Source organism: Brassica rapa, chromosome A07 (genome assembly GCF_000309985.2).
Source record: "Brassica rapa cultivar Chiifu-401-42 chromosome A07, CAAS_Brap_v3.01, whole genome shotgun sequence".
NCBI classification, from domain to species: domain Eukaryota; kingdom Viridiplantae; phylum Streptophyta; class Magnoliopsida; order Brassicales; family Brassicaceae; genus Brassica; species Brassica rapa.
Genome location: NC_024801.2, coordinates 8,447,343 through 8,462,841, shown reverse-complemented (window position 1 = coordinate 8,462,841; position 15,499 = coordinate 8,447,343). Strand labels below are relative to the sequence as shown.

The window sequence follows — 15,499 nt, the reverse complement described above, 5'->3', positions numbered from 1 at the left end:
AAATGGTAGAGTATGTAAACACCTGTATTCTACCAGCTTGAGTTAGAACACCGCTGTATTTAAGAATCATAAGGGCCTCTACAGGTCTTTATTCTTCGCCTTCATCATCCCACTTCAGCGGCTTCAGTTGAACCTTTCTGTATATCCCTGAGAAATTTCCTCCCTGCGCCATTCCAAAAGGTTCTCTGCTGTGAGAAAATGACCTCATGAATTAAATAAAAAATACATAATGCTAGTTTACTTATAAGATAGTATATTCAACAAAAAAATGATATAAGATAGTATTACTAAATGATATTATGTAATACTTTCCCGGACAATATTCAACAAAGAGAGAGAAAGTACTAAAGAACCTCTTCAAGAACTGCTTTAACTTGGCGAAGCTTCTCAGCATGTTCAATCAAGGTTTTCTGGATCACTATCACTCTCACGACCTGGTCTACATATAAAAAAAGGAAGACCATATTGTCGTTACCAGTATTCAACACATGGAAAAGATAAACCAGACATGCTTTTTGGAGACAAAACACAAAGAGTTGAGTTCAGGGTTCTAAAGATGAGGAACCTTTGCGTCTAAACACATTTTTCTTAGCACACAAGCAGCATTATCGTAATAACTTAATAGTATGAGAGGAGAGATTTGTGAATAATACTTTAAAGAATGAAAAGAGAATGTTTGTATTTTAAGACCTTGGGTGTCTCCTATATATATACAGTCGATTTATTCTCATATCAATGATTTTAATATTTTGCACAATAAATAATATAATCGTTTAAAGAAAGATATTAAATGTGTATTGTCAAAAAATGATTTGCATATGATATGATTTTAACTTGCGCAAGTAATCCATATTAGAAAGGTAAGTTATTAAAAACAAACAACCTAATTAGAAACATTAAAATATTTTGTAAGCAATATAATAAATATGATATCAACATGCGCAAGTTTACCGTTTGAATAATAAGGAAAGTTTTTAATATTTTTCGTAATTCTAAATCTTGCCCAGGGGTAAACTAAATCGATAAAATTTAATGATTTCAACTTGCGCAAGTAATCCATATTGTGAATAAGTGATTTGCATATTTAATGATTTCAACTTGCGCAAGTAATCTATATTAGAAAGGTAAGTTATTAAAAACAAATTTTGTCAATAAGTTATTTGCATATTTAATGATTTCAACTTAATCCATATTAAATGTGTATTGTCAAAAAATTATTTGCATATGATATGATTTTAACTTGCGCAAGTAATTCATATTAGAAAGGTAAGTTATTAAAAACAAACAACCTAATTAGAAACATTAAAATATTTTGTAAGCAATATAATAAATATTATATCAACATGCGCAAGTTTACCGTTTGAATAATAAAGAAAATTTTTAATATTTGTCTTAATTCTAAATCTTGCCCAATGGTAAACTAAATCGATAAAATTTAATGATTTCAACTCGTGCAAGTAATCCATATTGTGAATAAGTGATTTGCACATTTAATGATTTCAACTTGCTCAAATAATCTATATTAGAAAGGTAAGTTATTAAAAACAAATTTTGTCAATAAGTTATTTGCATATTTAATGATTTCAACTTAATCGATATTAAATGTGTATTGTCAAAAAATGATTTGCATATGATATGATTTTAACTTGCGCAAGTAATCCATATTAGAAAGGTAAGTTATTAAAAACAAACAACCTAATTAGAAACATTAAAATATTTTGTAAGCAATATAATAAATATGATATCAACATGCGCAAGTTTACCGTTTGAATAATAAGGAAAGTTTTTAATATTTGTCTTAATTCTAAATCTTGCCCAATGGTAAACTAAATCGATAAAATTTAATGATTTCAACTTGTGCAAGTAATCCATATTGTGAATAAGTGATTTGCATATTTAATGATTTCAACTTGCGCAAGTAATCTATATTAGAAAGGTAAGTTATTAAAAACAAATTTTGTCAATACGTTATTTGCATATTTAATGATTTCAACTTGCGCAAGTAATCCATATTAGAAAGGTAAGTTATTAAAAACAAACAACCTAATTAGTAGGGGTGGACACTTTACCCGATATCCAAAGTGGCACCCGAACCCGATCCGAAAAACCCGAACTGAAATCCGAACCGAAGTAGCAAAATACCCGAACGGGTATTGAATAAGGAGAGATTTGATATCCGAACCCGAACGGATAATACCCGAACCCGAATGGATATCCGAAGATAACCGAACATATGTATAATTAACCTTATAATTTTAGTTTACATCTCTCATTTTATATAAAATATTTATATTGATACTACACATACTTTAAGTTCATATGATATACATACAATTACGAAAAAAATGATTTGCTACTCACTTAAAATGCATGTCAAGTTTTTTATTTAAAAAATTAACAAAAAGTTACATCCGAAATTTAAAAAAAATAACTAAATTAATGTCTTTTTAGTTTTAAAATGTTATGTCCAAATCTATTAACTATTCATTCTATTAAAAATAAAAAATTATTTAACTGAAAGTTATATTTTTAAATATAAGAAACTTGAGAAATGAAAATTTTATTTTTTTTAAAAAAATCTAAATATCCGAACCAGATCCGAAATAACTGAATCCAAACTAAAAATACCTGAACCCGTCCCGAAGTACAAAAATACCCGAACGGGTTCTACACCTCTATACCGAAATACCCGAAAATCCGAAATACCCGATCCGAACCCGAACGGGTACCCAAGGCTAAACTAAATCGATAATTATTATCCCCTAGCTATATATGGGCTTAACGAAATTGACAATAGCTTTGGACTTGTCTACATAAGCGATTGATTAAAATAAATAAAAAAGAAAAATTCAAAAAAACCAGCCAATAGAATTATAACGTTTTTCCTGAGAAGCTCTATATGAGTGCCACCTCAGCAGAAATCACTAAAGTGACTTCTCTTTTAATGTATAGGGGGATTATCATTTTTTTGTGAAAGTTAATGTAGTGATGACACATATACAAATTAGAAGGGGATACTAAACCCATCTTTTAATTTAGGATAAAAACTCAGCCCAATACTTATTTATGGGTTTGGATAAACCCATGGGTATAAACCCATCGTAACATCCCTAGATAGAAGGAACACCAAGTCCATGAGAAGCTTTTAAAGGAAATAAATATATTTTACAGCTAAGCTAACTTAGAGGTGTAACAGAATCTAGTATATAGACAGAAACAGTGTTAGCACAAATGGACTTGGTATCAAGAACAGAACACTAATGCTTTCTAATGCTTGAAACATCAAATGTGAAATTAACTGAATCCAAAAGGAGAAGACATGAAGAGAAAAAAAATAGAATTGAGAATCTGTTTGTTTTCTGCAAAGGACTAATCTTCAGTTTCTTTCAACTCTACTACTTCTACTTCTTTCTGAAGGCGATCTCATATCAAGTGTTGACAGAACTTGCGGCATTGACATTCCTCCTGACACTACGATCTCTGCAGATAAATAATTCACACCCTAAAGATCAGAACATAACACTTGTCAAGGTTTTAATGATGAAATCAAACTGATAATTTCCTCACCTATGCCTTCCCTAACTGAGAGATTTGGTCTGATCACATCCTTTGTACTTACAAGGAACACATCCCCGATGTAAAGGTGATTTGTCGGAACATATACACAGCAAAGTTCCTCTTCATCCGAGTAAGTCTGCAAGGATTTCGAAGATTTGTTTAGACCTGAAAGAAAAGGTAAAGAGTTTCTGGTAAACAGACCTGGAGAACAAGGGTGGATGTGATGAACCCGATCGCGTATTCACCAATACGTGGATGTCTTATGATGGCGACTTCTTTGAAAGCCTGTGTGTTTTGATCTGGAATAGAATCAAATGGTGAGACAAAGTCAATATGTATATAATGAAGACTCCAGCAAAACAGAGAGATTAAGGGAAAGACACCTGGTGAAATGGCAGTACTGATTTGCTTGGAGGCATTGTAGATGTGGCGAACAAAAGGCATGCGCTTGATAAACCACTCTCCCAAATTAAGAACCGAAGTCCCCAACCATGACGACATGAACACTCCAACCAAGAAGATAAATGTAATGGATGTGATAAACCCAAGTCCTGGAAACCAAATTGATACAAATTTGTAACTTGTGATTGGCAATGAAGATATATTGGGGGGAGAAGCTGACCAAAAATGTTAATTCCGAGGTGAGCATATATAGGGGAGAAGAAGCCATCAACGAAATGAATAAACCACCACGTGACATAGAAAGTGATGGCCATTGGCAGCAAGATAACACTGCAGGAAGCAACAGAAGGGCACTTGTAAAAATAGAAAGTAAATCCTGAAGAAAAGAGGTTACTAACTAACTAACCATCCAGTCATGAACTTCTTGGATGCCCAGCTTCTTATCAACTTGTAAAACGTCTAAATCATCAATCAAACAATTCTCAGAACATCAGAGCAGATTAACAAAGGATCATAGTTTCTTGAAATCTTTATCTGTTCCCTAAATCGCAGAACAAGATATATTACCTCCTGACCAGCGGAGGAAGAGGAAGAGGAAGAGGAGGGTTTAGGTGTAGAATCGTTGTCATCTTCGCCGACAGGAATCAGAAGCTCCCGATCTCGGTTAGCCATCACGATCCCGGGTTTCGCGTCTCCCATAAACAGTAGAGGGAAGGGAGATCGACAATGGAGGAGGAGGAGAATAGTCAAAGCCTTCAACGATGAACAAAATCCCTAATCTCTGATTCGACGGTCAGAGACAAAGAGAGATTATCTGTTTCCAGTCTGTTTCGGAAATTTGTTATTAACTTCTTTTTTTTATTTTTATTTTTAATTTTTCAACTTGTAAAATGTCTCTATTCATTTTAATCCATTATTATTCGAAAACGATTATGCCAAATCTCAAAATATTAATTGAGATACATTTGAAAGAATGTAACTTCAATTTTGTAATAATTAAAAAATATCTCTTTGCTTATGTATCAATCAATTAAATAGTTAATTAGCTATACGTGTTAGCTTTACATTAAAATTGAAAAACATGTTAGTCCAATTCGATTTTTATATCTCACTAGAAACATTTAATATCAACTATATGATATCATATGATATTAACTAGAGCAAAGTGGCTATTTATTATATATTATTTCTTTAAATAAAACTTACGGAATTACCTAATGTAATTAAGATATATATAGTAATTAATGATTTTAAATAATGAAAATTTGCTAATAATCTTTATGATTTCATCATTTTTGTTTAATTATTTACTATTAAAATAAATTACACAATTACATCAATCATATATTAAAAATTTAGATTTTTTTGTATATGATGTATTTTGAATTTTTCAAAACGAGTATAAATTAATAAAATTGTTAAAAGTTTCACATAAACTTTTGTGATCAATGTTTAATTTTTTTTTATAATAAGATACAATGATAATAAAATCATATAAGTAAATAATTTTATTCTAATAGGTGTTTATGTTAATATATATATATATATATATACTTCATATCATTTAAATTTAATTATATATCATATACGATAGATAAGACTGATTGTTTTGATTTATTTATTCTAAAATGACTGTGAATAAACAAGAGCGGTCATTTGATTTATATGTGCAAGTCAATTTATTACATAATAGTAACTGATTTCTTAGTTATTTAATATATAATTATTATTTTATTATTTCATAATATGCAGAAAAATATAAAATAAGTATTTATTTTGCACAAGACGTAGATCTTAACCTAAGTATGTATTTCTGTAATAATTTTGAATCTTAAACATTTTCTAAATCTCTGGCCAAAAAAAAAAAAAAATGAGAATAAACTCAAAAATCAATATTTATATCGAGCAATAACTAAAATGACATAAAAAGGAAAAAAATATCGAAGATAGATAGAATTGTCACGTGAACGTAAACTTCTCATAACCATAATTAACTTTTAAATTGCTAAATCATGATATAAAACCGAGCTGACATAGTTTCATTGTAACCAAATCGTAGGCATGAGATTCTTCGGCTTAACATTAAGTTTTTATGCGATAAATAATTTTTTGACCTAAAATATTTTTATAAATGGGATCAGTTTATTAGTAAACAAATTATGTAATTAACAAAAAAGGTTTTTAAAAAAATTGTTTAAGGACCAAATATATTAATTCGATCAATAATGTAAATTTTTTTTCATACGATATTTCTTAAATAGTTTTTATATAAATTTACACGGTTATCCTAGTACCTATTGTAACCAGAACTATAACCTTCAAATTATATAAATAAATAATTTTTGAAGTCGTTATCAATTCAGAAATACAATAAACGAATTTTAGCCAGGAAAATGAGATAATCTAATTGACTTGGAAATAAAGAGAATCTTAGAGTATATAGTTTTCTTTATTTTTGATGATTTTGTAAGAATTACTATACAAAAACATTTAAAATTTCTGTTTTGCCTGATACCTTTCCACTTCGTATTGTTTTACTCCAACCTTTGATTTATGACTTATTGGACCTAAATTTCTAGGACATGGTTTACACCTCATTAGAAAACCCCTAAATTTCTTAGTTTGACCATCTTTAGACCATCTTCAAGAATTTTTTTTGAATAAATAAAATTAATAGTTTATTCTTGGTAAATCTGAAATCTAATAAAAATAGTAGATTTTTCTGTAAAATTTTCATCATCTCAGTTGTTCTTCTTAAGGGAGTATTCGAAGAAAGTAGTTTATACTTTCATGATGGATGAAGCTAATAACTAAAACTCAATCAAAACTCATTTCAAATTGTCGTCAGTCAAACGTAGAGACAGTGCATTTATACTGAGAGCATCTCTATTGCTCAGGTTTTCCATGAATCATATAATCTATATTATAATAGAAGAGTTTTTACTCTCTTCTAAGCATGTCCACGTGTGCAGCTTTGTGGGCTTCACTTTATTTTTATTTTTGGTTTTGTCGTAAAAGATTATTTGATTATCCAACGAAACTGTGCGTTTTGGCTTCCAGTTGGTTACGGTTTTCTGTGTTTTTGTTCTTCGACTCTTCTTCAACCTCTCCGTATCTTTCAACTTTCTCTGCGAACATATATTTTATCCTGTCATCTCTTCACCTCCCTTAACGCTCAATGAGGTTCAACATATCCTACTAAATTCTCCCGATTAATGTGATACACATTAAAAGCAATTACATTCTCGACCTCTCTGTTTTCTTTCTTTTATCAAACACAAATTGACTCTTTGAGTTTCCATGAAGCAGTGTGTGTTTCTCTACCTTTACATAAGTCTTCCTTATATATGCTTGATCTTAAACATTGGAGCCCTGTGAATTGGTAAATAGCAGAACGATAAGAGCGGCTTGGTCTGCGCGTGAGCAGTAAGGTGATTCTCACTGCCTTCTTTCAATGACGACAAAGAGGAACTTTAAGGAAATCTCCATTGCTGCCGCTTCCTCACCGATGAACAACGGTTACACAAGCCGGAAGGTGAGAAGTTTCAGATTCTTTTGTTGATTGATCGATTTCTCTAATAGTATTGTTTGTTCAGCTAACGGAGGAAGCGTATGCGCAGCAAAAGGAAGTTGAGGCTGAAGAAAACGCCGAGAATATCTCCATGAGCGCCTTCTTCAAGCTATCATTGCATGAGTTGGAAGATGTTACTGATGATGTTGATGAGATTGAGATCCAAAGCCAACTTGATTACCATGTGAGATTCTTTCTTCTCAATCGTTTGTGTTTGTCTGACACTATATATGTAAGGTCTGAACATTAGCCGTAGTTATGTGATTGAGATTCTGTCTAAATTAGTTGCATTTGTGTCTGATAAAATTGTTCAAGGATATGGCCTGTAGTGAGAAAGAAGAGAAGTTGTTACTAGATGCATTCTTTGATCGATGAGCATATCCGATCTGTTCAATCTAACGTAAGCTCATGTTTTATCAGTTGATAATTACTTAGATTTTTTACATTTGTCGGTTATAACACGACGGTTCATAAAATAAAAAGCTTGATGTTCATTTTGTGTATATAGTTCCAGAAGATCAAAAAGGAGAAAGACAAGCAGCGAAATGATGATGCATTAAGACACTAAGCAAGGAGCTATCACAACCAATAGAGACCAAAATCTGCCGTTAAGGCCGTGTTCGGACGGGTCGAGTGATACTGCTGTGGAGTCACGCAAGAAATCAGGTTAGAGCCAGCCAGTAGTTTCATATTAATTTAGCACTATTGCTTCTTTTTTCATATCAAAAATCCATTATAAGTTTATGTTTTGATTTTCTTAAACGAGTTACATATTATAATGGACAACAAATAAAATAAAGAGATATGAAATAACGTCGTCTATATACTTTGAGATTCCTACTTTGTTTTATAGGGGTAAGCATTATAAGCTTATTCTCTGCTTCTCCTTCTCTTGGTTTCTGCATATTACTTAAGTGTTGTATAATACTAATTGCTTTTCACTTTTCCCATTTTAGGTATGCAAATGTCAAAACACATAAACGTCATGTGAGAACTAGACTTTACTTCACATATGTGTGTGTGATTGAGAGTGAAACGGCGTTGATGGAACAGGAATCGCATATTCATTCGCTGATGAACGTACTTAGATACTGCAACATGGACGAATCACTTCAAGGAGAGGAGAGTCTCATCTCCCAAAACGCATTGTTTAGTTTTTTTGCAACACTGGAGTGGGCTTTACTTGGATTCTATGTGTTTTTGGTCTCTTTCATGATGTAGGTCTGCTTCCTGATATCGTCCAAATCATTGTTTCACGTCTAGGGTTGCTTTCATCCTCTAATAAAATTAATGTAGTTGGGGTATGCAAAGATGTCTCGGCAATTTCTGTTTGCGAGAACCTCAGTTAGATCACAGAGCTTATGAAATAAGAGAGTTTGTAGATTCATCAATTTCCAGTTATATTCTAGAATAAGGAGGAGTGGGATGATGATACTGGCTGTTTTATGGAGCTCCAAACAGATGAAGACCGGCGATGGTGATTGTAGAAGATGACCGGAGACCTCGCCGTTCACCTGCAATACACAATTCGAGAAGCTGTTTCATCTTCTCTTTCATGAAGCCACGTGTGTGGTCTTTTTGTGTAACCTCACCTTAACCAAAATCAAAGTATGTAACCAACTCTCACAACTACAGTTTCCCACGAGCTTTATTTTCCTATTACTCCCATTAAAATAAAAAACAAACGCAGGCACACCATTTACAGAACTTCTCCCGAGCGAGAGAAAGGCAACAACATACCGTTCACTCACCTTTTCTTATTAATTCAGTTTACATGCCCAACCACAACAGACCAATACTTTTTTGTCTTTATGGCAAAAACATTACTTCATTTCATACATAGTAAATCCCAAAGTACTGAATTTTTTTTTCTTTTTTTTTTTGAGAAAGGGCTTTTTATACTGAAAATTTTCCCACAAACTACTACTATTAATAATTTTGATATGGCAAACTTTTTTTTGATCAACTGATATGACAACTTCTGTTGTCCATGTTACCAAAATTTAGGATTTTGTAAGCCAATACAACAAAAGAGGAGAAAATCTTTTTTCTTTTTCTGGGCAAAAGAGGAGAAAGTCTTAACCCATATTTGACAATATATGCTACAAAGTATAAAGAACCATTATAACAAGAAAAGAACAAAGACTTTGCTGAACTACTCATTACTATAACAATATTTAGCGGAGAAGTATATATCAAATAGAACATATAGAAATTCACTAAACTCAACCTACGAAAATATTTATTTATCTGCATTATACTTGACTGTATTATCTCGCTAAACTCAATGTGCCGTCACGGTTGAATCATTCTCTCTCTCTATCGCACTCTACATAGAACTGTTTGTCATGATGCATTGATCTCGGAATTGGATTGTTTATCTCTACTACAGCGTCTTCTCCCCAGAACATGCTAGCGCAACATCTTACCCTACCATAAATCTAATAAAATTACAAATATTCACATGCGCAAGATCACTTCATATCACAACATCTCCAATTATTTATATAAAGCAACAATTCCGTTAACGACCCGATACACACCTAATACATACAATAATAAATAAATAAAAGAGAGATATGCTCAAAAGAGAAAGTGTCCACATAAGATTTAAAAATCAGCCAATCATAATACAGTAGAAAATACTGTTGTTCACCGTATATACGGCCATACCAGCCGTGTGTTTAGAACACTTCTTAAATGCAAATTATATAATTAACTTAACCTGATAAATATATTTTCTAAAAACATAGTTTTTTTTTTAACGCTGGATTGTATTATTAAGTCTTATAGTCAAAAAGTTCTAAACAATGAGAATTATCAAAACAAAAGAGTAGAAAAGGGATACACCAATAGAGATCCAAAGTAAACTAACAACACATCTTACGTATGGATAACTAAAGATTTTCATATAAAAATTTCATATTGCTTTTGGAGAAGCTGAATCTCAAAAGAGATAATCTTCGTATTAATCCAAAAACACCACGCTTCAGAATGAATTGAGAACGATTGTCACTCTCTTTTTAATACTCCAGTAGGAGCCACTGAGATAAGACAACTCTTTATATTGCTCTACTGATAATAATAGAGTCAAAGAGATTACCGTTCCATAGAATTTGATGCTGCTTTTTAAAGTAACCATAGTTTGCAGCAAGAAGTCCATCACTGTCACATGAAGAACCATCAACGATTGAAGCCGGTAAGATCCGTCGCCACCATCCGCAGTAGATCTGTCAATTAACTTTTCTAAACGGTTCAATTGAACCGAAACTTTTATCTCTCCAAATTCATTGGAAGAAGCATACAAAAGAATAATAAAAAACTTTGCCAGATTTAAAACAAATTGACAATCAAACAAACCAAGTAACGATGAGTAAATCAAATCAAAGAAAGAGAAGCAGAACGAATCAAACAAGCCGATAACGGAGCTATAGAAGCCTCCCGCCATCGGCTTGAAACTATAAAAAAATCTTTTTTTTCTTTCTCGACGGCTAGGGTTTTCTTCCTAAAAAAAAAAAAAAAACGGAATCATCTATGTTCATAAGATTATTTGATCTTTTGTATAAATAGACTATGTTTTTAGATCTTTTAGCACAACATCTTCTGTAAGAATTGGACACAATCTCTTGTAATCCTCGCAGGACAAGTATTTATGCCAAGGAGCTTTGCAATCGATGCAGAAAGGTTCCCAGCATTTGAAGCAGCATCTCATAGATCCATCTTCTTGTTTGGAGAGTCGGGTTTTTGACATTAAAGTTGAACACTTGGGGTTTGGGCAATAAACTCTCTGTATTGCAGGAACAGATTCTTCTTCGAGGCTTTGTAGAGAATACTGCTGTTCACTGTGTATATACGGCCATACCAGCCGTGTGTTTAGAACACTTCTTAAATGCAAATTATATAATTAACTTAACCTGATAAATATATTTTCTAAAAACATAGTCTATTTATACAAAAGATCAAATAATCTTATGAACATAGATGATTAAATCACATCTATAAAATTAATCAATATATAAAACTACTAGCTTACAATAAAAAGAAGTTAAGCAACCGAAGAAATAACGAAACAATATTCCAAACGATCTAATATTCCAAACTACAGCTCAGTGCTGACTGCTGAGTAATAAATAAATGCAAGCTAATGAATAAAGGACAAAACCGAAGCAACACCAAAGTGCTATTACCGGATCTTCAGGGTAACAAACACACCTATGGTTTCCACATGTGTAGCAGAACGAGAATCCACATCTATCCATCAACCATTAGATTAAAAATTATTTGGACGATGAGATTACAAATAAGTAAATAATAGGTAGAGATTGTGATTGTTTGACAAAAAAAAAGGTAGAGATTGTGACTAGAGAATTATTATACCTGCAAATTACACGGTCGCATCCTCCCGATCGTTCGATCAAATGTTTGCAATTATTACACTGACGCCAGTTTTTCTGATTTGCTAAAACGTTTAGCACAACATCTTCTGTAAGAATTGGACACAATCTCTTGTAATCCTCGCAGGACAAGTTTTTATGCCAAGGAGCTTTGCAATCGATGCAGAAAGGTTCCCAGCATTTGAAGCAGCATCTCATAGATCCATCTTCTTGTTTGGAGAGTCGGGTTTTTGACATTAAAGTTGAGCACTTGGGGTTTGGGCAATAAACTCTCTCTATTGCAGGAACAGATTCTTCTTCGAGGCTTTGTATCCATATTGCTCTTAGCTTAGGTGTCAAAAGGTGGACACAACTTTCAAAAGTCAGCTTCGACTTGCAGTAATAATAACAAGGACATCTTATGTGTACGTCTCCCTCAAATACCCGCACTTCTATATGCCGTTTCACGCACTCCACACAGAATTCATGACCACAAGAAGCAACACAAAACATCTGCTCAGCGTTAAAATCAGTATCGAAACAGATACCACAAGTCTTCTTCTCAGCAGGCATATGAATCCGGATTTCAGAAACTTGTGTTCCCTCCATTGCAAGTTTATTTTAGTGGCAGAAACTAGCTTCTCTTCTCTAAGAGTGCCTAATTCAATGAGAAGAACGTGCAATCAAACAAGGGTATGCGAGTCTCTTTAAATAGAGAGAGATCGAACAACTAATAAAGGGAAAAGGAAAGTAATAACGACGGCCTTTGGCTTTTTATGGAAAACCATATCATTTAGAAAACCTTCTTCTTTTACTTTTTAATAAAAAGAGACAAAGCAAAAAAAGTAAATTAAAATAAAGGAAAACTACTGGAAGAGAAACGATAGATAAATGGAAACTAGTCAGAAAGGGAAATTTAATAACTTCATACTATAGTTAGAAAAAAAAAACATATGAATCGATTTTCGGATATACAGAAATTTAAGCACGGAAAGTAGAAATCTTGCACTCTAAGCTGAAAATAGCACTAGATTTAACCAGAGAACAAGAAAGAATAACTAACACTAGTGATGGTAATTTGGTTGTCCCGTCCAGCCGTTGTCAAGTGGATCTCGGCGGGACAGCGGGCCGCGGTCTCTAGAAAAGCTGACCAAACCTGCCCCGCAAAATGTATGGGGTTTAGCGGGTCGGCCGTGGGACGGGGTTCTTCCATTGCCTGCACTAAACGATCATATTATATGACTCATGCTAAAGCTCAAGCCATATCAAATTCAAACTAAACAAGTAAACAATCAATATGCAGCATTATAAAACTGAATCGCTCATGATGTTCATGCTACGTGAGCACAATCAAACTAAACAGTTAACACTTAACAGCTCATGCTAAACAAGGTTGTTACTAACCTTTGTATTGTCTGTCGTATTGCTTTGGAATGTATTCTTCTCTTTTTCATTCAAAAATATTGTTTCTCAGTTATTTACAATATATCATAACAAATAAGAGAAAAACATGTGTTAGTAAACGTTTAACACATTCACATCAACAAGTTTGTTATCAGCAAAATTTATGACTCGATCAGGATCCTCGTTCTAGTACACAAAAGGAATTCCAAAGCATAAGACTCTTACCTGGTTATTGCTCAACCGTTGTCCAACTCGAGACCGTTTACTCTCTCGTGGGGGAATCTCGACAGACCCAACTTGCCTCTTGTGCAACAATCACCTAGAATTTCGTGACCATATTTTCTTCCTTCGAAGTGTTTGGAGACCGTTGTCGTCGAAGCTTGGTCTTAATCTCCCCTCTGACTCTTGGGATGATACAACTCGCACGATCACAAACCCCTTGGGAACCATCCGTTTCAAATTCTTGGCTCGGATTGCTTGGCAGATGGTTATCTAAGAAATTTGGCGACAACGGAACATTCAGAAGCCCTGTCTCCCTGCTATCTATGATCAATCGGACAATCACAAACAGGATATCCTCTTTCAGGCAGGAGACTCCCGAAGAATCCAGCAACTGCATGCAGCTATGGCTCTCACTGAATTAGATACTGGAGTTCCTGGATTTCTTTATCTACTCTCCTCGGGTTTCTCTTCTCTTCGTTTCGTTTCAGAAGAATGGCACTGAATAGACATTCGAGACGTCATAAAAAATCTGGGCATCATCGTCTTGGGCCACTTTTCCCAATTCGACAATTACATTATCAGGGTCATCTCCTTTTTCTCTTTCTAGGCCAAACCCTTTCTGTCTCCATCTTCGTAATGGGCCTCACTGTTCCATTATTTTCTGAACTAGCGTGTTACCTCTTCCATATGTAATACCTTGACACTTTTTATCCTCCTATACGTTAAAAGAGAAGTCACTTTAGTGATTTCTGCTGACATGGCATTAATATATAGCTTCTCAGAAAAATTGTTATAATTTTATTGGTCAATTTTTTTGAATTTTATTTTTCATTTATTTTAATCAATCGCTTATGTAGATAAGCCCAAAACTATTATCGATTTCGTTAAGCCCATATATAGCTAGGGGATAATAATTATCGATTTAGTTTAGCATTGGGCAAAATTTAGAACTAAGACAAATATTAAAAACTTTTCTTATTATTCAAACAGTAAACTTGCGTATGTTGATATCATATTAATTACATTTGCTTAGAAAATATTATAATGTTTCTAATTAGTAGGGGTGGGCGTTCGGGTACCCGTTCGGGTTCGGATCGGGTATTTTGGATTTTCGAGTATTTCGGTATAGAGGTGTAGAACCCGTTCGGATATTTCTGTACTTCGGGTCGGGTTCGGGTATTTTTAGTTCGGATTCGGTTATTTCAGACCGGGTTCGGATATTTAGATTTTGAAAAAAAAATTAAAATTTTCATTTCTCAAGTTTCTTATATTTAAAAATATAACTTTCACTTAACTAATTTTTTATTTTTAATAGATTTAATGGTTAATAGATTTAGACATAAAAATTTAAAACTAAAAAGGCATTAATTTAGTTTTTTTTTAAAAAAAAATTGGATGTAACTTTTTGTTAATTTTTTAAATAAAAAACTTGACATGCATTTTCGGATCGGGTTCAGGTGCCACTACAGATATCGGGTAACGTGCCCACCCCTACTAATTAGGTTGTTTGTTTTTAATAACTTACCTTTCTAATATGGATTACTTGCGCAAGTTAAAATCATTAAATATGCAAATAACTTATTGACAAAATTTTTTTTTAATAACTTACCTTTCTAATATGGATTACTTGCGCAAGTTGAAATCATTAAATATGCAAATCACTTATTAACAATATGGATTAATTGCGTAAGTTGAAATCATTAAATATTATCGATTTAGTTTACCCTTGGCAAGATTTAGAATTAAAACAAATATTAAAAACTTTCCTTATTATTCAAACGGTAAACTTGCGCATGTTGATATCATATTTATTACATTGCTTACAAAATATTTTAATGTTTCTAATTAGATTGTTTGTTTTTAATAACTTACATTTCTAATATAGATTACTTGCGCAAGTTTAAATCATATCATATGCAAATCATTTTTTGACAATACACATTTAATATCTTTCTTTAAACGATTTCAT

The 15,499-nt window shown here is 32.8% G+C and overlaps 2 protein-coding genes and 1 long non-coding RNA gene across 12 annotated transcripts; 1 reads left to right on the top strand and 2 right to left on the bottom strand.

Annotated features, from left to right (window-relative positions):
• Positions 1–3,135: 3,135 nt before the first annotated feature.
• On the bottom strand, positions 3,136–4,813 carry LOC103828616 (protein CONTINUOUS VASCULAR RING 1). Its single transcript, XM_009104243.2, has 7 exons — positions 4,528–4,813; positions 4,367–4,419; positions 4,181–4,290; positions 3,942–4,109; positions 3,760–3,857; positions 3,568–3,694; positions 3,136–3,480 (listed from the first exon to the last, which is right to left on the bottom strand). The coding sequence occupies exons 1-7, from the start codon at positions 4,657–4,659 to the stop codon at positions 3,377–3,379; spliced, it is 792 nt and encodes a 263-aa protein (XP_009102491.1). The 5' UTR covers positions 4,660–4,813; the 3' UTR covers positions 3,136–3,376.
• An 875-nt stretch (positions 4,814–5,688) lies between these two features.
• On the top strand, positions 5,689–11,054 carry LOC103828615. Of its 2 annotated transcripts, none has more exons than XR_625355.3 (5): positions 5,689–7,495; positions 7,557–7,715; positions 7,847–7,931; positions 8,040–8,197; positions 8,585–11,054. It is a non-coding gene; the product is annotated as an uncharacterized LOC103828615 (long non-coding RNA). The 2 variants fall into 2 exon arrangements; XR_004449061.1 differs by having other exon boundaries at positions 5,690–7,495; positions 8,488–11,054.
• Positions 11,055–11,496: 442 nt separating this feature from the next.
• LOC103828613 (probable E3 ubiquitin-protein ligase RNF217) lies at positions 11,497–14,243 on the bottom strand. 9 transcript variants are annotated; one of them, XM_009104240.3, is made up of 5 exons: positions 13,534–14,209; positions 13,309–13,349; positions 12,968–13,060; positions 11,909–12,562; positions 11,497–11,782 (listed from the first exon to the last, which is right to left on the bottom strand). In XM_009104240.3, exons 4-5 carry the CDS (start codon positions 12,511–12,513, stop codon positions 11,638–11,640), a joined length of 750 nt encoding a protein of 249 aa, XP_009102488.1. In that variant the 5' UTR covers positions 12,514–12,562; positions 12,968–13,060; positions 13,309–13,349; positions 13,534–14,209; the 3' UTR covers positions 11,497–11,637. The 9 variants fall into 9 exon arrangements, with proteins under 9 accessions (XP_009102488.1, XP_009102484.1, XP_009102485.1 ...); XM_009104236.3 differs by having other exon boundaries at positions 12,968–13,152; positions 13,534–14,199; XM_009104237.3 differs by having other exon boundaries at positions 12,968–13,125; positions 13,534–14,199.
• Between the last annotated feature and the right edge of the window lie 1,256 nt (positions 14,244–15,499).